Raw genomic sequence first — 23,395 nt, forward strand, 5'->3', positions numbered from 1 at the left:
GTAGAAGACTATGTGTAAACATGTATACGTATGCTGATATGTTATATAGCCACTTGGAGTAGATGTATATAGGTGTTATCTGGAGTTATTTTCAATGTCTATATTATAGTGTTGTGCATCATTTATCGTTTAGATTTTGGTCACACTTAGGGGTTGTGGTATATAAAAGATGTGTCAAGATTGAGGTTAACAATTTTAAAAAGTTTTATTAGAGCGTTTCACTTCAGTGGAAATATAGCCATTGGTTTTAGGGAGACAAAGGGTTAATGTTTGCAATGTATGTTTTCAGTTACTAGATCATTGTGTTCTTTATTTATTTTTATTTATTTTTTTTTTGTTCAGGCTGTACCAGATGTTATCCCATTTTTTTTAGTATCAAAGTTAACACCACCACCGCACCCAATGCAAACTGAATTTTTGTGAAATGGTAAATGTCGGCGTGTTACTTACAGAAAAACAATTAATTAAACTGCAGAAGCACCTATTAAACTACACAAATCCTATAATTGAATGCCATCACCCCAAAAAAAGGACGAAAAACATAAAAATATGTTTGGTGGTTATGTTTTTGTAAACTGCTCATGAAAACTATTTTTAGATCAATTAAAAAGCATTATAACTATGTAAGAAAAAAAAATAAACCATTTTTTTTTTTTTTTTTTTTGTAACTTGAAATGACCGCTTAAAGATTCTTACGCAATATGATAAGACCCCCCCCCACTACGCTCATTATCACGCAAATGTATTATGTAAGAAAAACACTACCAGAAGCGGTGCAATGGCACAAAATAGTCCCAAGGTCTAGAGGTTCATACCATGCAAACGGTAAATTTGCAGCGGGTTTGATTATCACATTCGTTGTCAGCAACCTCGAATACCCCTAAAAAAACAAATTTGAGTGGTCGGTGTTCTGTTGTAGTGTAAGGTAACATTTACCATTGGTTTATTTCTTTATTCATTTTATATAATTATTTACTTATCGTCCTTTAATGTTTATTCTTATTTAATGTCTTAATTTACCTCTTTATTTCTATATAAAGAAGTAAAGTTTTGGTAATTGTTTATTTCTATATAAAAAAGTACATTTTTGGTAATTGTTTATTTCTATTGTTAAATAAAAGTTATTTATTGGACTTTTGAAATCGACTCAGCCCTAATGCTGTTTTTGACAACCTTTTTATTTTTATGCAAAGAAGTTCCGAAAGAAATGTTTAATTGCTTCATTCGCAGAATATTTTAATTAAATGTAAATTTCTAAAAGAAAAAAAAATTAAATTCACTTACCGCATTGTTCTAATTAAACCTTTTATTGTTTAAATAACTAATCTCACTTAAAACAAATAGTTCAACTTAAAAATATAAGAGAATCGTAAATCTGAGGTATTTTTTAACAATGTGATTCCGATTCCCCCCAAAATACACAATTCTTACGATTCTGATTAATCGGCCCACCACTAATAACAATGCTAGAAAATATTGGATTTAAAATTCTCTGATTTTGGACCACTTTCCATGGAATGAGCCTGGACAACTTTAACCTGTTTTAAAAATAATTTGTTTATTGTAGCCATTACTACTGGTTCTTGATATCTATTTTTGATTTAACTGTTTTCCGAGTCCAAATTCTTGACTTAAAAATAGTAACAGTATTATAATTTTGCATTCTTACCATTTTCAGATTATGTTCCCATCACTTGTGGCCAGTTATGATGCCCTTACACGCAATCATTTTATTTTGGCTGAAGGAGAAGCAGAGGATGGTAAATAGTTTTCTAAACATTTTGATATTTTTTAAACAAGAAAAGAGAAGCACAAAAGAGTCACTGTTTCCTCAAGGTGACCCTTCACACACACACACACACACATTTCTGATATAAAACAAAGCACATAATTTAGTTTTATTGTTTTGAACCATGCTAACATTAACCATGTTCTTTTTTACACCAAGAAAAAAAGAACACCCTTTTTTTAAGAATGCTTAATTAATCTTAATTTTATGAAGAAAATGATTTTATCTTTTAATTTTAAAAGAATTCTTTTTCTTAGCATTGAACATTTATCCCTTATTTTTCTATCTCAATTAAATAATCTCTTTGGATGTTAAGTAATAGAAGAATCTTTTTAAATTTTTAAAATTAAGGAAATGACCATTTTTGTGCCTTACACTTTTGGATACCCTCTTTAAGATGCTTTGTGTCACATTTTCTACACTACTTTTTCAGTAAAACACAAAAGCAATGGAATTTGCTATATAAAAGTTGAATTGTAATACATTTTATGTACATGAAACTGAAATGTAAATCTAGAACTGTTTAAAAATGAATATATTGCAATATTTCTTTCGTATTATTGTAGATAAACACCTGTTAACCCCCCCCTCCCCCAATCTGACCACCTGTCTAAAATATGTGATTCTACCTTTTTACGTGTGAATATCCTGAAAAACTTTAATGAAAAATAAACAAAAATTATTCAAGATTTTAATGTAAAATAATTCCACATTCCAGGTTATTGTAGCATTTTAGGGCAGTTAACCAGTTTTTTCTATGGAAGATATATCTTCTGCGTTTCTTTTTTAAGATAGTTATGTGTGGTTTTAAGGTCTTTGTGCAATTTTGGAAGATGGGGAGGCTTGCCACTTGGACTTTGGGTTAATGATAGAGCTAAGGGAAATTATGTGTAACGATTCTAAAGACTTGACAGAAACAAAAATAAAACAATTCTAGAATTTAGAATGAGAGGTTAGTTTCATATAAATTTAATGTAAAATTAGCAATACCAGACACCATAACGTTTAGTGCTGGACAAGGCACACATTGCTACTTAATTTGACACTCAGTGTCTTTAAATCAGTAATAAGTACCTTCTTCAAAAAACTTATATAACTGGATTCACAATAAAATTTACTTTAAAATGATATTTTAATATTTTTGTTTTGATTTGTATATTCAAAGAAATCACTATTTAAATCCGCCTATTAACGGCGCAACATGCCATCACAGCATGCCTGCTGGCAGTAGATCACTTTTTGTAAATAAGCGGTCGGAATGTGTTCACATAAATACTTGAAGTGAAAGTTGTACCCATCGTCGATGTTTCTAGTAATCAGGGGAAAAAATTGTCTTTGCTACAGAATTTGAACAGAATGTATATTCTTTCCAGTCAAAAGTTAGAATAGCTCAAAGTTGACGCTTTATAGTATAAAGCTACATAAAGATAGAAACTGTGTTCAAATGCTATTTAATAGCGAATATATTAATTTATTTTGTCCTAAAATTTGAAAAGAATTGGATAAAAACTTATTATGCACGAATCGCTAGAAGTAGTGACAACCGCATGTAAACATGAGAATTTTTGTGTGCCAAGCCATGCACAAAAAAGAATCTGTGAACAAAACGTTCATCAACTAACTTACGAACATAAGGTATTCATTTTATTTTTATTATTTAGAAAACATAAATGTTCAATTAAGGACAGGAAAAGAATATTTTAAACAAATAAATTCTTTGCAAAAGAATGATCGACAATGACCACACTTATAAATGAGTTAAAAAACACAAGTTATCCAGTTAAATAAAAGAATAGCTTTTATTGAGTTTGTTTTACAATCCATGTAGGTGTGAAAATGTGGTCAAAAAACAAATATATAACAAATAAATGTTACCAAAGACAAGTTACTCTTCTACCTACCTCAATAAATTTTTGATATTGTAAATGTTTATTCTGTTCAAAAAACAAGTAGTGTTCAGTGTTACATGAGAAAAAATGGCTGTGATGTCTGTTGAAGTCTCAACAATGACTTAAAAATAAAAAAATTATACAAAATAGTGGTAGAAACTCACCCGATAATTGACATGGTAACTTGATGCCGTTAAAAATGAAATTTAATTATCCTAATTAGTTTAATAACTTGAAAACATTATAATTGTAATTTATACAAAATTTCCTTTCATTTGATATGCTACAAGCCATTTTTATTAATAATTTATTTGAATCGTGTCCTGGTTGCCATCTTGAATTTCCTGGTTGCCATCTTCGATTTTTCCCGGTGCAATGGTAACAAATGATAATGTCACTCAGAATAATATTTTGTATGATAATAAAGCCTTATCTCCCATTTTTTTAAACTGTTCTGATGCTTCTAATTAAAGCCGTTAAAATGAAACTTAATATATTGTTATAAATTTCTTTGAAGCTTGTCATGATGGCCATTTAGGATTTCCCTGTTGCCATCTTGAATTTTTCATGATGTTGATAATGTCCATCAGAATAATACTCCCTATGATGATAAAACCTTACTTTCCATTTTTCTTAGCTGTTTTTATGATGTTTCTACTTAAAGCTGTTAAAATGAAACTAAAATATGCTAATTAGATTTTGAACATCAAATTACTTTCCAATATGCAAACTTGGGTAAAAGAGGGTATGAAACTTTAAAAGAATTACGATAAACAGACAAAAATAAAGTTTAATTAAAACAAGTGATGTTATTCTGACAGAAAATGTGACGTTTGGAAACATTAAGTTTTTTCCCATCCTATTTAAATATCAGAAAAAAACTTTGTTAAAGCTGACAAATTGTTCACACAAATTTCGAATGAATTTGATTTTTATTTTCAATTACATTTATTGTTCTTTTTATATTGAGTGATAAAACTTTCCAGTTTGAGACTTTTTTTCATTTCTTAATTTCACTGATTGTCATTTTATATGACCACTGGAGAAACATTTTTCTATGTTTATGGGTGCACACCCGTAATAAACAAGTAAAGAGACTTCTCTTTTTCACACACACATATATATATATATAGTATTAATTTGTATTGCTTTTGTTTCCTAGATGTTAATCCAATGAAACTTCAACAGTGCTCAGTAAATAACAAGTAGAGCAGGGTATAATATAGATTTATTTACTTATTAAATAATAGAATGTTTGTATAAATAAAGTAATATATACATGTATATTGCCTGTATGGTCGATAGGTAAATAAGTCAGCAAATTTTATATTCAGTTTTAATTAAATAAAAATAATGCTTTAAATTTTGAAATTATGTATTTAAATAATGATTTCTTTGAATATACAACTTTGTTGGTTTGTATTTCACTTAGAATAGATTACATAAGTTTAAAAAATAAATAAGCTTCCTAATTGTAGTTTAATGTCTCTTTTAACTGCTTATAAAATTTCAAGAATATTGATATAGATGACACATTTTACGCCATAACTTTTGATCCATCCATTAGATTTTTTAAAACTTGGCCAAAATGTGGAGCCCATTGTTCTTAATATAAATCCAGTATGGGTGACCCTGGCAAAATTCTGGTTTGCGTCCCTAGGGACTTTTAGTGCTAAAAACGCCTGTTTTTGTGGCTCTTTATTCATATTTCTCAACAAAAACTTGATATGTCTGACTATATAGTGTTTTTTCATGGTGGTCAACTCAAATATACATGTATTAAGGCCTGAAACGGCACCGTTATCCATTTACACTGGGATTTGGTATCCCAGGGGCTCAAAAGAGGTCAAAAATGCCCCAAAATGGCCAAAAATTACACTTTTTGCCCCATAGCATTTGATCCATCCATTAGATTTTCCTAAACTTGGCCAAAATGTGGAGGCCATTGTGCTTAATATAAATTCAGTATGGGTGACCCTGGCTAAATTCTGGTTCGCATCCCTCTGGGACTTTAAGGGCTAAAAACATGGCTTTTTGGAGCTCTTTTTTCATATTACTCAAGAATTTGATATGTATGTCTATATAGTAGTTTTCCATGGTGCTGAATTCAAATATACATGTCTTAAGGCGTGCAACTGCATCGTTTGTCCATTTTTACTGGGATTCGGCATTCCCAAGAGCTCAAAAGGGGTTACAAATGCCCAAAACTTGCCAAAAATTACACTTCTGCCCCATCCATTAGATTTTTCTGAAACTTGGCGAAAATGTGAAGGCAAGGTTGGCCCTTCACACTTCTCACATTTATCATTTCTCCACTATTTTTGTGGCATCATCTCACATGCAGCACAAGAGGGGGACCACACACGCGCGGCTTGTTAATTGATTTGAAAGTATATTCATTTCTGAGCAAAACAGTGGTATTTTGAAGATTTAAAGTGCTTTGGTTTTTATAGTATTTTAGCAAAACTCCCTTGAAATCTATGAATATCCATCAAGCATTTTATCATCTCTGTAGTGCAATTGGAATATTATTTATTTGCATTGCTTTCTCAATAGAGATGAGCTCATTTAAAAAATATGAATTAAATTATAAATAGTATTAAATGAAAATATTTGTTTAAATAATTGATAAACTCTTAAAAAATTGAAATTTTGGTTGTTTAAAACCTTTTCATGTTGCTATTTTCTAATTTCTGAAACTTCTTTTGCCAGAATTCCGAAGGTTTGTTGCTAGTGTACAGAAGGCCTATTCACACTGGATTCAAACGGAAAAGGATTTCTTAAGAATTAAAGAAGATCTAAGGAAATGCCAACAAGAGAAGGCAACACTAGAGACTGAACTTAAACATGCAAGGTATGTCTTCTGTTACACTCCATCTCCCAAACAAAGCTTGAAATTTGTATTAAATTGATTTTCTGTAATTCGTGCATATTTTGCGTGTGAAAATATTTATAATCATAAAAACATTAATTTTAAAAGATTTGTTTCTTGATTCAAGATGTAACCATATAAATTGTTGATTGCAAAAATGATTTTACATTTTGGTTTGCCTAGTTGCATTGATGTGGTCTGCATTGGCATTTGTGTTGATTGGGATTTCTTTTGAAGACAACTGGAATCTTATTAAAGAAGTGAAACAAAACTGTCATTTCCAATTAATAAAATTTATTTTAACTAATGTGGATTTATTCCCCAAGTGTGAGCTTTTTTATCTAAGACCTACATGTTCTCTTTTGTACCATGATCTAATCAACCAATAAGATATCAGCATTTGCATTAAGCAACGCATGCTGCACACACACACACCTATACCAAACCCCTATACTGTCACTTATACTAGCATTACTCCCACCAACCATAAAAGGTGGGTAATGCTATTATAACAAAGTGAGAATATGGGGGGGGGGGGTTATGGATCTACTAAAATTGTCATTTTAAAAACCAAAGCACTTTAAAAGCCTCAAAATACCGCCATTGTATTTGGAAATGAATATAATTTGATATAGATTAATAATTTGTGATCTATTTAAAGAGTTTTGTAAAGTGATGCAAATTTTCAAAGTATTTCTTCTGTGAAGTGCTTTTTAAAAGTTTGTTAAACCACTTATATGATGAATTTCATCATGAAATTTGGAGACAGATCTGGAGAAAGAGGGCTCTTAGTCCTGGTGAGGCACAATTTAAACTTTTATTGCTGTCTCCAAGAAAATATTTTGACTTGAGTACTGAATATTTTGAAAAAAAGTTATGTACGAGGTGCTTTCAATAAGTTTCCAAACATTTTTGTACAGGCTTTTAAAATTGTCATAGACTCTTGAAAATTCAGTATGTTATTGCATCTTATGAGATGACTGACCCATTTTTATGATTTAAGGTTAAAATGAACAGCTACAGCAGGAATTAGAATACACCTGATTGTCACAGCTAGTGAATTTCAAAAATACAATCTGGACCCTTTAGAAGAACGATGTGGCATAATGATTCAAAGAAGGCACAGAGTTTGTGAGAGATGATAAGGTGTGGGAAGAGTAAGGAAGTCAGAACACCAAAGTTGATTGGCCAAATAAAAAATTTCATGGTTAAAGACTGTCGTGTGTTTATAGAGAAAATAAGTGCACAGTTTGATGCCGGTGTGGGAACTGCACACAATTATTTGCAAGAAACTGAAGATGCAGAAGATTTGTGCCAAGTTTCTCTCAAGGGTGCTCATAGAAGATCAGAAAGAAAGACGTTGTCATGACAGCAGGGAGATGGTCGAGCTGATCAATTCAGATCCTGCAGTTCTTGATACTCTGGTTGCCTGCAATGAAAGCTGGATCTACTGCTATGACCTAGAGATCAAGACATAACGTTCCCAGTAGAAACATGCTGGCTCTCCCAAGAAGTTCAGGCAGCAAATCAATCCAGAACCTTATAATGATACCTTTTTATGACATACATATAATCTATATACACTAGGTTCCCACTGGACAGACAGTCAACAAATAATACTATGTTGAGGTTTTAAGAGAGTTCCAGAAGAGATTCCGTCAGCACTCTTCAAATCAGATCAGTGGCATTTCCACCATGACAATGCACCAGTTCACAACTCCATTCTTGTCACAGACTATTTGATCAAGATGGGTATCTAGACAGTTTCTCACCCTCCCTTGCTTCCTGTGATTTTTGGTTATTTTAGATCAAGAAAAAACTTGGAGGCTGGTGTTATGAAACAATTGAGGAGATGAAATAGGCTGTGACACGGAGTCTTCCATGAGTTGTTGGATGGTAAAACATGTGCATTGTAGTCGGAAATTACTTCGAAGGGGACTAGAGTTTCATGGAGCAATACACATGAAGAAATTAAAATGGCTTAAAATTTCTCACTAATTGTATATATAGAAATAGCTTGATAAACTAAGAAAGAATCTTTTAAAAAATTTTTTAAATCCAATTAAAATTAAGGAAGTTATGACTTTTGTGCCTTGCATGTTTGGATATTTTTCTCTCTTTAAGACCATATATGTTTTAAGTTTCCAAATAATCTGCATAAATATGCTGCAATTCCTTAAAAATGCCATATATCAATTAACAGAAAAGAAGTTGGAGAACTGAAAGCTGAATTGTAATACATTTTAAGTGCAAAAAGCTGAAATGTAAATCTAAGACTGTTTAAAAATAAATATATTGCAATATTTCTTTGGTATTATTATAGATTAATATCTTCTGTACCCCCCTCCTTCCCACAGACACACCATCTAACCACCTCTCCAAAAAAAAATGATTCTACTTTTGTAGATAATTACATGTGAACACCTTGAATAACTTTAATGAAAGATGAACAAATATTAGTTTAGAATTTAATGTAAAATGATTCCCCATTTTGAGCCATATCAACATTTTAGGGCAGTTAATCCACTTTTTTCTATGGCGGATAAATCCTGGGCATTTTTATTTTTTTCTAAAAGACAATTATGTGTGGTTTTAAGGTCTTTGTGCAATTATGAGAGGGTGAGGAGGTTGTCACTCGGACTTTGGGTTAATGATATGGCTAAAGGAAATTGTGTGAACATCCTGAAGACTTGATAGAAACAAAACAAAAGCAATTTTAGAATTTAGAGTGGTGGTTGATTTCACAAATTTAATGTAAAATAAAATTCACCATTTCAAGACGATTCTAGCATTTTAGGACAGTTGACTAATTTATTTTTTATGGAAGATAAATCGTGTACTTTCTTTAAGGAAAGATTTTTTGATGTTGTAGGGAAACGCATGACTTACCTAATTAGCATGTGTGCATAATTCAACGGGTCGGTCGTGGAACGAAATGAATGAAGAAGAAAGAAACAAAAATGGCTGCGTTATCTCTATATGCCTGCAATGTGACCACACGATATGCAAATGAGATGCTCCTGGTTGGAGATAAAAGAGGGTTGATTTTTTAGAGGGAAGTGCATTTTGAAGTTGGATTTTGAAGAAATGAGTTGAATTAGCAGAAGTTCGTTTGGAGTTGAGAGAAGGTGCGTGACGTATACAGAAGTTTTGGAAGTTGGAAGTTTGGACAACAGTGTCAACCTTACCCAGGAAATTATTGATGTAACGGGCAGAAGAAATAACACTCAAGTTATTGAATTATAAATGTTTATATGTTGCTTACAAAGGAATTTTGTTTGGTGTGGAACTTGCCACTTGGACTTAGCGTTATTGTTAGGGCTAAAGAAAGATTTAGGAGGAGGTTTGCCACTCATACCTAGGGTTAGAGGTAGGATTAAAGGAATTTTTGTTGCTGTTGTTGTTAAGAAGGCGTTTGGCACCCATTTTGAAACTTTACAAGAATTACAAAAAAACAGACAAAAATAAATAAATGATTATTTTTAGTTACCTTTCATGTCTTTTTCTGTCATTTTTATTTCTTAACTTCACTGACATTTGGAAAAGTATCCTTCCTACAAGTATTTAAGTATCAATTTTTCATTTTTTTATAATCAGGTAGGCACTTCTGCAGTAGGCGGATGGCGGCCATCTTTTTTTGAAGCGTTTCACTAAACTGTTGCCAGGTGGCAATTCTCGGTCAAAGAGCGGGACAATTTTATTTCAATTTAAAAAACGTTTCAGAAAAATGTTTCATTAATTTGTTCGTAAAAAAAACAAAAAAAATAAACTATTTTAGTTTATAAAAACATAATGTTGCATTTATTACAAAATGTTTTGATTAAAATTATATTTTCTTATGCAAACTTTTAAATGTTTTGGTTTTCAAATGTTTTTCTGTTTAGAATGTTTGAAAAAATTCTTGTTTATTACTTATTTGCGATGTTATTTGACTAAGAAGAAATTGGAATTACTGCCTCCTAACAATGGGCGCCATCCACATACTGCAGAAGTGTCATCGGTTAGATTCGTTTTCATTCGATAATAATCTGCTGGAAACATTGTAAAAAAGACGAAAATTAAAAAAATATAGTGGGAGGATACCACAACGGAAATCCTATTTCACATTTTCCGTTGTTCAAAGCAAAGCACAATATTTTTAAAATTTAACAACTGGTCAAATTTTAAAAATATTCATATGGCTAATAACAAAATAGCTCTAACTAAACATGTAAGAAAATTTTTTTATGTATTACAGATTTTCAATTTTACTAATAGGATAACAAAACCCGTACTTGGAGGCACAAAAATTGTCACAACTTTCTTATTTTTAGTCATTTTTTTAATTTCGAAGAATTCTTCATTCAAACTGTGTACATCATTAATCTGGTAATATACAGAAAAACGCTTTGGATAATCACAGAGTTCAAGGTAGTTCTACTGAAATAGCCATATTTTTTAAACCAAAACACTTCAAGTCTTCAAATTACTACTGAATATATTTTCAAATGAATTAATAAATATGATTGTACATTCATATATTTTTAGAGTTTTTAGCAAATAAAGTGATAAAAATGTGAACGTCATAAAATGGCGTTTTCGGTAAGGTTTTGTAATGACCCTCCCTGATTTCTAAAGGCCCGTACCGTGATTGTATGAAGAATTTCGTCATGAAATTTGGGATACAATCAGAAGAGGTTTTAATCTTAATACTGTTAACCATTTTTGACCATTTCTTTTTTTTATTGTGTTAAAAATAAGGTGAGTATCGAACATTTTATAAAAAAATTTCTTCAAACACCCACTAGTAAGTAAATCAATCTTTTTACTATCTTTATCAATTAAAAGTATTATTGTATGTTGAGTAGAACCGCGGTAATTGATAATAATTTAAAAGGACCTACCCACCAAAAAAACGTTTCTAATTCTCGAATTTGAACAGATGAAGTTAATATTAGTAGCAGCAGCAGCATTAGCACAGTGTAAACAACACGCGTTCTTTAATTTTTATTCAAGAACGAATTAAGAAAAACATGAAAATATGAATATAAATGTAGTAACTTGCTTTTGATAACATTTATTTGTTTTTTTGACAATTTTTTCGAATCTATGTGTATAGTAATACAAACCCTCAAATCAATATTCTTGAAATTTTAAAAGCAGTTAGAAAACACATCAAACTACAATTAAGAAGCTTTTTTTTTTTTGTTATTTTTTTTTTCTACTTATTAAGCGAAAGGTATTTTTACAACCTGCTTCAGCATAGCATAAACGGCGGCCTATGGAATAAACACCTTCAACCTCAAAAATAGAAATCAACAAATTTATGAAATTTTATTTGAAATTTCATAATTAAATTAAAACTAAATATAACTTTTGTTGACTTATTTACCTGTTGAATACACACACTATATATATATATATATATACACATACATACACACACTTTCTGTAAGATATTAATTTGAAATTGAAACGGCATTTTGCAGTTAAGACAACAAAACAGAAATGAAGTAACGGTTCATATTCCAATCCACAGAGGTACGAAAAAGTTGTCAAAAACAAATTTTATCAAAGGCAAGACAAGTTACTTTTCTACCTAACCGGATACTTTTTATTTATTTATTTATTTTTTTTTACTGTAAAATGTTTATTCGGTTCGAAAAACAAGTAGTGTTGAGAGCGCTACCGAAAAACAAGAAAAATGACCGCAATGTCTCTTTACATTTTTGAAGTCTCAAAGATTTCAAAATAAGAAATGAAACAAAATGGTGAATGAAACCCACCCAATAAATGTTACCGTGACATTTATTGGGCGGATTTCATTTACCATTTTGCTTTATTTCTTATTTTGAAGTGATTATCAAGACGTGAAAAATGTAAATAGAAATTGCAGCCATATTTTCTTTTCGGGTAGCGCTGAATATTACCTACTTTTCGAGTCGAATAAATATTTTACATTAAATAATAACAGTAAAAACTTATTCAGTTAGGTAGAAAAGTAACTTATCTTGCTTAATGCTTTGCATAACATTTATTTGTGTTTTATATATATATATATATACACACACACACACACACACACACACATATATATATATTTATTTAAAAAAAAATGTTTTTGGACATATGTTTACATATTTAATAGTAATTCTAAATTTAGTTCATAACATTTTCAAAAGCCAATAATCATGAACCACTAGCAGTAAATATGAGTGATAAACGCTCTCTTTGAAAAAAGCTCTCTTAACCTCACCTCTAACCCCAGTTATGAGTGGCAAGTCTTCTAAAACACTTTAACCCTAACAATGACACTAAGTTTGCGTGGCAAGACCCTCCCCCAACAAAATACCTCTGTAAGCCACATACAAGGGTCTAAAACAAACACACAATAAATAGATCCTTCCTGAAAGAAAAATGCACATGATTTATCTCTCATAAAAATTAACGGTCCTAAAATGCTAGAATGGCCTGGAAATGATGAATTATTTTACATTAAATTTTTGTGAAACTAACCGCCTCCCCTCTAATATTGTTTTTGTTGATTTTGTTTCTGTCAAGTCTTCAGTATGTTCGCACATAATTTTCCTTAGCCCTACAATTAATTCTAAGTCCAAATGACAACCCTCCCCATATTTTCATTGCATAGAAATCCTCTTAAAACCACACATAATTGTCTTAACAAAACAAAAAGCATACAGGATTTATCTCCCATAGAAAAAAAAACAGTTAACTGCCCTAAAACGCCAGAGTGACCTGTAATGGGGAATTATTTTACATTAAATTCTAAAATAATTTGTTTATCTTTCATTAAAGTTTTTTATGGCATTTCATACATAATTGCCTAAAAAGGTAGAATCACATTTTGGAGGGGTGGTCAGAAGGGGTTGGGTGGGGTTAAACAGAAGGTGTTAATCCACAATAATACCAAAGAAATATTGAAATATATTTATTTTTAGATGGTCCTATGTTTAGATTAAAGTTTTTTGTACATAAAGCACATTACAATTCAACTTTGAGTTCTCCAACTTCTTTTCTGTTTATGGATACATGGCATTTTTAAGGAATTGAAGCATATTTATGCACATTTACTGCAGATTATTTGGAAACCATGAACTTTTGAAGATTTTCAGTTGCATATTCTAATTTCTTGTACAAAAATACACTTATATGGTAAATTTCATTACTTAATCTTGTGTTTTAACAAAGATATGACATTTTTACTGAAAAAGTAGTGTAAAAAATATGACAAAACGCATATGGTCTTAAAGAGGGGAAAATATCCAAACGTTTGAGGCACAAAAATAGTCATAACTTCCTTAATATTAATCAGATTTAAAAAATTTTTAAAAATTCTTTCTTAGCTCATCCAGCTCTTTCTATGTATACCGATATTGAAATATTTTAAGCTATTTCAAATTTTTCATGTGTATTGCTACATTAATCAGATATTTTAAGCAATTCCAATTTTATTCATGTGAATTGCTAGTGTAAACATAGTTTTCAATTAAATTATATATTCTGATAGTAATAATTAACATTTAAAATAATTTTTGAATTTGTTTTGGAATGCAAATTGGACAAAAATCACATTTTGTTTACTAATACTGATATCCAATTTCATCAACAATAAATAAGACCAATATTTTTTTCAGAGAAAGTAATCAAAAATTGCTACTACCAAAAGATTAAACTTATAATTTTACTATTACTAATATTGATTACTAATATATTACTGAAACACCAAACGATTTTTTTCCAAGTATCATGATTTTAAATTGCTAGCTACCATAATAGTAAAGAACATACAATTATAATTTTAGTGGATAAAAATAGTAAAAATATTATTTTATATAACAGTGGGTGTTCGAAGAAAAATTTTTTTTTTTTTTTTTTTTTTCAAAATTTTAAATATTCCTATTCTTGAAGTATTTTTTTTTTTTAACACAACCAAAAAATGAGTGATGAAAAGTTTTTATTAATTCATTTGAAAATATATTAATTTCCAAACAAAACGGTAGTATTTTGAAGACTTTAAAATGTTTTGGTTTTTAAAATATGACTATTTTATATATTTATGTTAGCAGAAGCTCCTTAAAATTTGTGATTATCCAAAGTGGTCATTCAATGTACACTATCAATAAAAGTGCCCATATGAAAAAAAACCCTGGAAACTTATTGGAGATACCTTGTACATGTACTGAAATAAGTAAATTTTAGTTTTTAATTATTAAAATTAGAAATTTTATTTGGTTTAAAAAAAATCAAATAAATTTTATAATTATTACCAACAATGGAAGATTTCAGTTTAAACAAAATGAAATAAATTTTATAATTATTACCAACGATGGAAGATTTTGGTTTAAACAAAATCAAATAAATTTTATAATTATTACCAACGATGGAAGATTTTGGTTTAAACAAAATCAAATATTTTATAATTATTACCAACGATGGAAGATTTTGGTTTAAACAAAATCAAATAAATTTTATAATTATTACCAACGATGGAAGATTTTGGTTTAAACAAAATCAAATAAATTTTATAATTATTACCAACGATGGAAGATTTTGGTTTAAACAAAATCAAATAAATTTTATAATTATTACCAACGATGGAAGATTTTGGTTTAAACAAAATCAAATATTTTATAATTATTACCAACGATGGAAGATTTTGGTTTAAGCAAAATGAAATAAATTTTATAATTATTACCAACGATGGAAGATTTTGGTTTAAGCAAAAGGAAATAAATTTTATAATTATTACCAACGATGGAAGATTTTGGTTTAAACAAAATGAAATAAATTTTATAATTATTACCAACGATGGAAGATTTTGGTTTAAACAAAATGAAATAAATTTTAAAATTATTACCAACGATGGAAGATTTTGGTTTAAGCAAAAGGAAATAAATTTTATAATTATTACCAACGATGGAAGATTTTGGTTTAAACAAAATCAAATAAATTTTATAATTATTACCAACGATGGAAGATTTTGGTTTAAACAAAATCAAATAAATTTTATAATTATTACCAACGATGGAAGATTTTGGTTTAAACAAAATCAAATATTTTATAATTATTACCAACGATGGAAGATTTTGGTTTAAACAAAATCAAATAAATTTTATAATTATTACCAACGATGGAAGATTTTGGTTTAAACAAAATCAAATAAATTTTATAATTATTACCAACGATGGAAGATTTTGGTTTAAACAAAATGAAATAAATTTTATAATTATTACCAACGATGGAAGATTTTGGTTTAAACAAAATCAAATAAATTTTATAATTATTACCAACGATGGAAGATTTTGGTTTAAACAAAATCAAATAAATTTTATAATTATTACCAACGATGGAAGATTTTGGTTTAAACAAAATGAAATAAATTTTATAATTATTACCAACGATGGAAGATTTTGGTTTAAACAAAATCAAATAAATTTTATAATTATTACCAACGATGGAAGATTTTGGTTTAAACAAAATCAAATATTTTATAATTATTACCAACGATGGAAGATTTTGGTTTAAACAAAATCAAATAAATTTTATAATTATTACCAACGATGGAAGATTTTGGTTTAAACAAAATCAAATAAATTTTATAATTATTACCAACGATGGAAGATTTTGGTTTAAACAAAATCAAATATTTTATAATTATTACCAACGATGGAAGATTTTGGTTTAAACAAAATCAAATAAATTTTATAATTATTACCAACGATGGAAGATTTTGGTTTAAGCAAAATCAAATAAATTTTATAATTATTACCAACGATGGAAGATTTTGGTTTAAACAAAATCAAATATTTTATAATTATTACCAACGATGGAAGATTTTGGTTTAAACAAAATCAAATAAATTTTATAATTATTACCAACGATGGAAGATTTTGGTTTAAACAAAATCAAATGAATTTTATAATTATTACCAACGATGGAAGATTTTGGTTTAAGCAAAATGAAATAAATTTTATAATTATTACCAACGATGGAAGATTTTGGTTTAAACAAAATCAAATAAATTTTATAATTATTACCAACGATGGAAGATTTTGGTTTAAACAAAATGAAATAAATTTTATAATTATTACCAACGATGGAAGATTTTGGTTTAAACAAAATCAAATAAATTTTATAATTATTACCAACGATGGAAGATTTTGGTTTAAACAAAATCAAATAAATTTTATAATTATTACCAACGATGGAAGATTTTGGTTTAAACAAAATGAAATAAATTTTATAATTATTACCAACGATGGAAGATTTTGGTTTAAACAAAATCAAATAAATTTTATAATTATTACCAACGATGGAAGATTTTGGTTTAAACAAAATGAAATAAATTTTATAATTATTACCAACGATGGACGATTTTGGTTTAAACAAAATCAAATAAATTTTATAATTATTACCAACGATGGAAAATTTTGGTTTAAACAAAATCAAATAAATTTTATAATTATTACCAACGATGGAAGATTTTGGTTTAAACAAAATCAAATAAATTTTATAATTATTACCAACGATGGAAGATTTTGGTTTAAACAAAATCAAATAAATTTTATAATTATTACCAACGATGGAAGATTTTGGTTTAAACAAAATGAAATAAATTTTATAATTATTACCAACGATGGAAGATTTTGGTTTAAACAAAATCAAATAAATTTTATAATTATTACCAACGATGGAAGATTTTGGTTTAAACAAAATCAAATAAATTTTATAATTATTACCAACGATGGAAGATTTTGGTTTAAACAAAATGAAATAAATTTTATAATTATTACCAACGATGGAAGATTTTGGTTTAAACAAAATCAAATAAATTTTATAATTATTACCAACGATGGAAGATTTTGGTTTAAACAAAATGAAATATTTTATAATTATTACCAACGATGGAAGATTTTGGTTTAAACAAAATCAAATAAATTTTATAATTATTACCAACGATGGAAGATTTTGGTTTAAACAAAATCAAATAAATTTTATAATTATTACCAACGATGGAAGATTTTGGTTTAAACAAAATCAAATATTTTATAATTATTACCAACGATGGAAGATTTTGGTTTAAACAAAATCAAATAAATTTTATAATTATTACCAACGATGGAAGATTTTGGTTTAAACAAAATCAAATAAATTTTATAATTATTACCAACGATGGAAGATTTTGGTTTAAACAAAATGAAATAAATTTTATAATTATTACCAACGATGGAAGATTTTGGTTTAAACAAAATCAAATAAATTTTATAATTATTACCAACGATGGAAGATTTTGGTTTAAACAAAATCAAATAAATTTTATAATTATTACCAACGATGGAAGATTTTGGTTTAAACAAAATCAAATAAATTTTATAATTATTACCAACGATGGAAGATTTTGGTTTAAGCAAAATCAAATAAATTTTATAATTATTACCAACGATGGAAGATTTTGGTTTAAACAAAATCAAATATTTTATAATTATTACCAACGATGGAAGATTTTGGTTTAAACAAAATGAAATAAATTTTATAATTATTACCAACGATGGAAGATTTTGGTTTAAACAAAATCAAATAAATTTTATAATTATTACCAACGATGGAAGATTTTGGTTTAAGCAAAATGAAATAAATTTTATAAGTTATGTGACCTGCTAATGTCACAGAATAAAGTAGAGCAGCCACAGTACTATTAGAAAGGATGGTCATTTTCTGCTTCAATTCTCAAATTGCTGAAGGATTCACAAAACAGGCCCAAAAGTGACTGTATTTTCTTTAATGAAAGATATGGACACAAGGGAGAATTTTTGCTGTAAAAGTGAAGTTTTATTTTATCTTTTAAGTGTATTAAATTCACATGTCACTTTCATTTTAGGTTACAAATGCACAAGTTTACAAATGGTTTTTAAATGAATTCCTTTACAATCCACAGTATTATTCGTGTATTTTGGAGATATCTTAGGAGTCAATTGCCATAACATCAATTTGTTTATTCCCAGGTAATTTGAGCAGATTTCCTGTCGAGATAATGCCTAGACATGAATTATATTTGAATAATTTATATACTTCTCGAAGTTTGGGCACATTTTGTACAATTCTCCATTTTGCTATTTTGCCCCTTTTACTTCCACTGGTATAAAATCCAAATCTTGGCACACAATGCGTTGGGTCTTTCACTAATCTCTCTACATGTATCTCTGTCTCGTTGGTCACGTGTAGTTAATAACTCAACATGACCAAAAACACAAATTGGACGATCCACCTTTGTCACATATTTTATCTTAGTTAACCATGTTTTCACTAAGTTAACACTTTTGGGAACTATGTTTTCACTAAGTTAACCCTTTTTGGGAACATAAATAATTTTTATCCCAAAACATACCTTTCGCCTTGGTTACATTCTTTCTATTTCTATTAATCATTCAGCTAACTTGGCATTGCCCGGGCCAACTACGTACCACAATCAGAGAAGGATGTTTCAGTATGCCAAATTGCCTCAAAGACTCATACATGGGGCAAACACATCATTGTAGATTTCATCCAGTATCGCATCCTCAACAGGAGCCTTGTTCTGCAAGTTGTGCAGTGCATCTCTTCAGGAGTCACAGTGTTGCGCTCAAATTTATCAACTTCGGTCACAGCCGCATTTGCTGCAGAGGCAGTGATTAAGCAGCGTGTCAAAGTGTTCTATCCAGCACTTCGATTGTTCGTTCAGGTTTGTAAGGATAGCACCATCATGCGAACAAAGTGTTTCATTGATATACGACACTCTTCAATTCACCTGCTTCACAATCCGGTAAAGTTTACAAGCTGTTGAATGTTCTGTTTCTTCTACAAACTTGCCAGTACACATTTCTATTAGCGCGGATTAATTAAGTAACATTGTTGCAGATCATGAGTTCGGTGCACTTGTTACCCGCATTTCACACGCTTGCTCTTCATGGTAAAGTGTCTCTCTTGTTATCCAGTTCTGATGATGATAGTTTGTAGCACCAAGGTACTTGCACGCCAAGTCAGGAACTGCAATTGTATCTTGGGTTTATATTCTCCATTGGTTTGCAAATTCAAATGTTTATTTACAAAATGTTGTTTTCGGTTTCAAATATTTTTTGAATACACCTTTTTTCAAAAGAAATAAACTTCTAATGTTTTCTCTTTTTTTTTTAATTTAAAAATATCTGTATTTACCTCCTCAAAAAGGAAAATGGGAGATATTGCACATTATCTTATTTATGAGGATGTTGCCGACAGACTAATATAGTATTTTTGTTCCTATTCATTGTGCACTTTTTTGTTTGTTTTTTAACTGAGTTTTCTCCACATTAAAAAAAAATGACCTTTTTGCCTAATTTTGCCCTTCTGGGAAGGAAAATAAAAAGAAAGTGTATCTGTCATCAGAGGGAATGTGAATATATTACCAGGGGTTCCCTCATTTGTAATGGAATGCTGATATTTTTGTTCCCATCTAGAGTGCCTACCTCTGTTTCAAGAACTAGATTTTTCCCCACCTAACCTTATACAAGTTAATTAGCACATTTTCTGTAAAAACCTCTAGTAAACTGGTAACAGCTTCAATACATAAAAGAAAATCAGCACAAAACACAATTTAAGCCAAACTTGAAATGTAAATCTGTATAAGAAATTGGAATACAAGACATTTGTCAAAGTTAACACCATAAGCTTTGAGTAAAAAGTATGAGTAAAAGTTCATGGTAATTTGGAGGGTTTATACCATTCACAAATGCATAAGAAATCATAGTATCTACAACTCGATTTGAACTCATTTTATAGTTTTACATCAATTAGCAAGTTAGTGCACATATAAACTTCTATAGAGTAAATTATTTTTCATTAAGAAAATTAATTTTTGTCTTTTCTTTTTTCTACTAAAAAAGGAGCCAAATAAAACTAGAATTCCAAAAGCGTACACAGGTGGAAAATGATCGAAATACTTTGGTAAGTTTTTATTTTTATCCTATTTCTTGCTTTCTTGTCATCACTATCATCATCATCATCATCATCATCATCATCATCATAATATATAAAAGCCAAAAATCTGTGTGTATGTATGTATGTATGTTTGTTTGTAACGCTAAAACTTTTGACAGACACAACCAAAGTTGACAAATTAGGTATCATATTGCACCTTGATCACCCGGATGACAAATATCGAAATTTCACGTCAAACGGACCAGTAGAAGGGGGTCAACTGATCGTTTTTCTCCCAGGGGGGCCCCCAAAAAAACCTGTCATTTTAACGTTATTCATTACGTGTCACGTGACGTGACGTCAGCTCAGTAAAATGTCAGCTGCGGCTAAGGTACATTCAAGCTACCTTCGAGGAGTAATCGATACTATAACACAGTTAAATATTAGTTTTCGACTCGAACAGTTATTACCAACAGATTTATCGCACTCCAAAAAGCAAATTCCCAAAATTACACGAAAATTGACGTGGGGTAAATGTTTTTATTTTTGCTTGAAGTTTTTTGCCGGCGAAGGTGATTTTGCTCTTTGTAAAACATGTAAACAAAGCTTTAGCCATTTTGTTTATACTTTCTAACTCTGTTAAACTTGAAGGGGGAGGGGTGGGTATCAGTATAAGGCCGCTTATGTAAATGAAAATTAGGTCGCATGCACAGTTTTCCAAAGCACACTTTCTCTCTCTCTCTCTCTCGCTGTCTTTCTCTCTCTCTCTCTCTCTCTCTCCGTCTTTCTCTCTCTCTCTCGCCGTCTTTCTCTCTCTCTCTCTCTCTCTCTCGCCGTTTTTCTCTCTCTCTCTCTCACCCTCTTCTCTCTTCCTACCACTTTCCTAACTCTCTCTATCACCATATTTCTCTCTCTCTCTCTCTCTCTCTCTCTCTACCCCTGTTTCTCTTCTCTCTATATTAGCACTTATCAAGGCCAATAGGCAACTCGAGGATAAACTCGACGATGAGAGTTCAAATGTGCACAGTAGTGAAATTTGGGAAAGAGGATGGAACAACTTTCTCTACTGCCTCTCTCTCACACTCTTTATCTTCTCTCTCTCACCCTGTTTCTCTTCTCTCTATATTAGCACTTATCAAAGCCAATAGGCAACTCGAGGATCAACTCGACGATGAGAGTTCAAACGTGCACAGTATTCAAATTTGGGAAAGAGGATGAAACAAATTTCTCTACTGCCTCTCTCTCACACTCTTTATCTTCTCTCTCTCTCACCCTGTTTCTCTTCTCTCTATATTAGCACTTATCAAGGCCAATAGGCAACTCGAGGATCAACTCGACGATGAGAGTTCATACGTGCACAGTATTCAAATTTGGGAAAGAGGATAGAACAACTTTCTCTTTTGCCTCTCTCTCACACTCTTTATCTTCTCTCTCTCTCTACCCCTGTTTCTCTTCTCTCTATATTAGCACTCATCAAGGCCAATAGGCAACTCGAGGATCAACTCGACGATGAGAATTCAAACATGCACAGTATTCAAATTTGGGAAAGAGGATGAAACAACTTTCTCTTCTGCCTCTCTCTTACACTCTTTATCTTCTCTCTCTCTCTCTCACCCTGTTTCTCTTCTCTCTATATTAGCACTTATCAAAGCCAATAGGCAACTCGAGGATCAACTCGACGATGAGAGTTCAAACGTGCACAGTATTCAAATTTGGGAAAGAGGATGAAACAACTTTCTCTTCTGCCTCTCTCTCACACTCTTTATCTTCTGTCTCTCTCACCCTGTTTCTCTTCTCTCTATATTAGCACTTATCAAGGCCAATAGGCAACTCGAGGATCAACTCGACGATGAGAGTTAAAACGTGCACAGTATTCAAATTTGGGAAAGAGAATGGAACAACTTTCTCTTCTGCCTCTCTCTCACACTCTTTATCTTCTCTCTCTCTGACCCTGTTTCTCTTCTCTCTATATTAGCACTTATCAAGGCCAATAGGCAACTCGAGGATAAACTCGACGATGAGAGTTCAAACGTGCACAGTATTCAAATTTGGGAAAGAGGATGGAACAACTTTCTCTTCTGCCTCTCTCACACTCTTTATCTTCTCTCTCTCACCCTGTTTCTCTTCTCTCTATATTAACACTTATCAAGGCCAATAGGCAACTCGAGGATCAACCCGACGATGAGAATTCAAACGTGCACAGTATTCAAATTTGGGAAAGAGGATGGAACAACTTTCTCTTCTGCCTCTCTCTCACACTCTTTATCTTCTCTCTCTCTCTTACCCTGAAAGATTCCTCTCCCCTAAGAATAAAACATATGTTCAATATCTGCTTTTGTTTTTTCATTGTTTATACGGTCCCGGGCAACGCCGGGTAGCCCTGCTAGTATTAACATAATTGAAAAAGAGAAAACTACTAGAAAAACACTTTGACTGAATTTATTCTTAAATGAATTCACCAAATATGCAGAAATATAGTCAACATTGAAACATTATGTGATTGTCTAGCTCCTTAAATGTGCACATAACATCTATGATTATATTTTTGAATCAATTATTGAACTTAATTTTTTTTTTATTATTACTTTTCCATCTTTTGCAGATTGAAAATTAATAAAATTAAGATTTTCTGGATTTGCTTTAAAAGTCAAGTATCGTAAGAAGGGTTTGAGTGCAATGCAAAATCTTGAGATATCAAATGTTGAATAATTCAATTTGTATCATTTTATTATGCAGCTTTTTCTATTCACTTTATTTGATTTTAATCTCTTCAATTTTTCTTTTTTAGGAAAAACTGATGTCCATGATACAAAGTTTGTTGAATGACAAAAATAAATCTATCTTGGATGAGAAGGACATGCAAAAATTAGCATATTTTAATTCTTACCAACGTTCAAATGGTGGAAAGAAAAG

General features: G+C 30.2%; 1 protein-coding gene across 1 annotated transcript; it reads left to right on the top strand.

Annotated features, from left to right (window-relative positions):
• Positions 1-1,670: 1,670 nt before the first annotated feature.
• LOC145273634 (rac GTPase-activating protein 1-like) lies at positions 1,671-23,395 on the top strand (the record flags this gene model as incomplete). Its single annotated transcript, XM_080127079.1, has 4 exons — positions 1,671-1,760; positions 6,391-6,532; positions 20,449-20,509; positions 23,271-23,395. Coding segments are annotated over exons 1-4 (407 nt in total), but the record flags the coding sequence as incomplete, so codon positions are not given.

The sequence above is a fragment of the Euprymna scolopes genome, unplaced genomic scaffold (genome assembly GCF_053919585.1).
Source record: "Euprymna scolopes isolate OS-2025 unplaced genomic scaffold, ASM5391958v1 sca112, whole genome shotgun sequence".
In the NCBI taxonomy this organism is placed as follows: Eukaryota; Metazoa; Mollusca; class Cephalopoda; order Sepiida; family Sepiolidae; genus Euprymna; species Euprymna scolopes.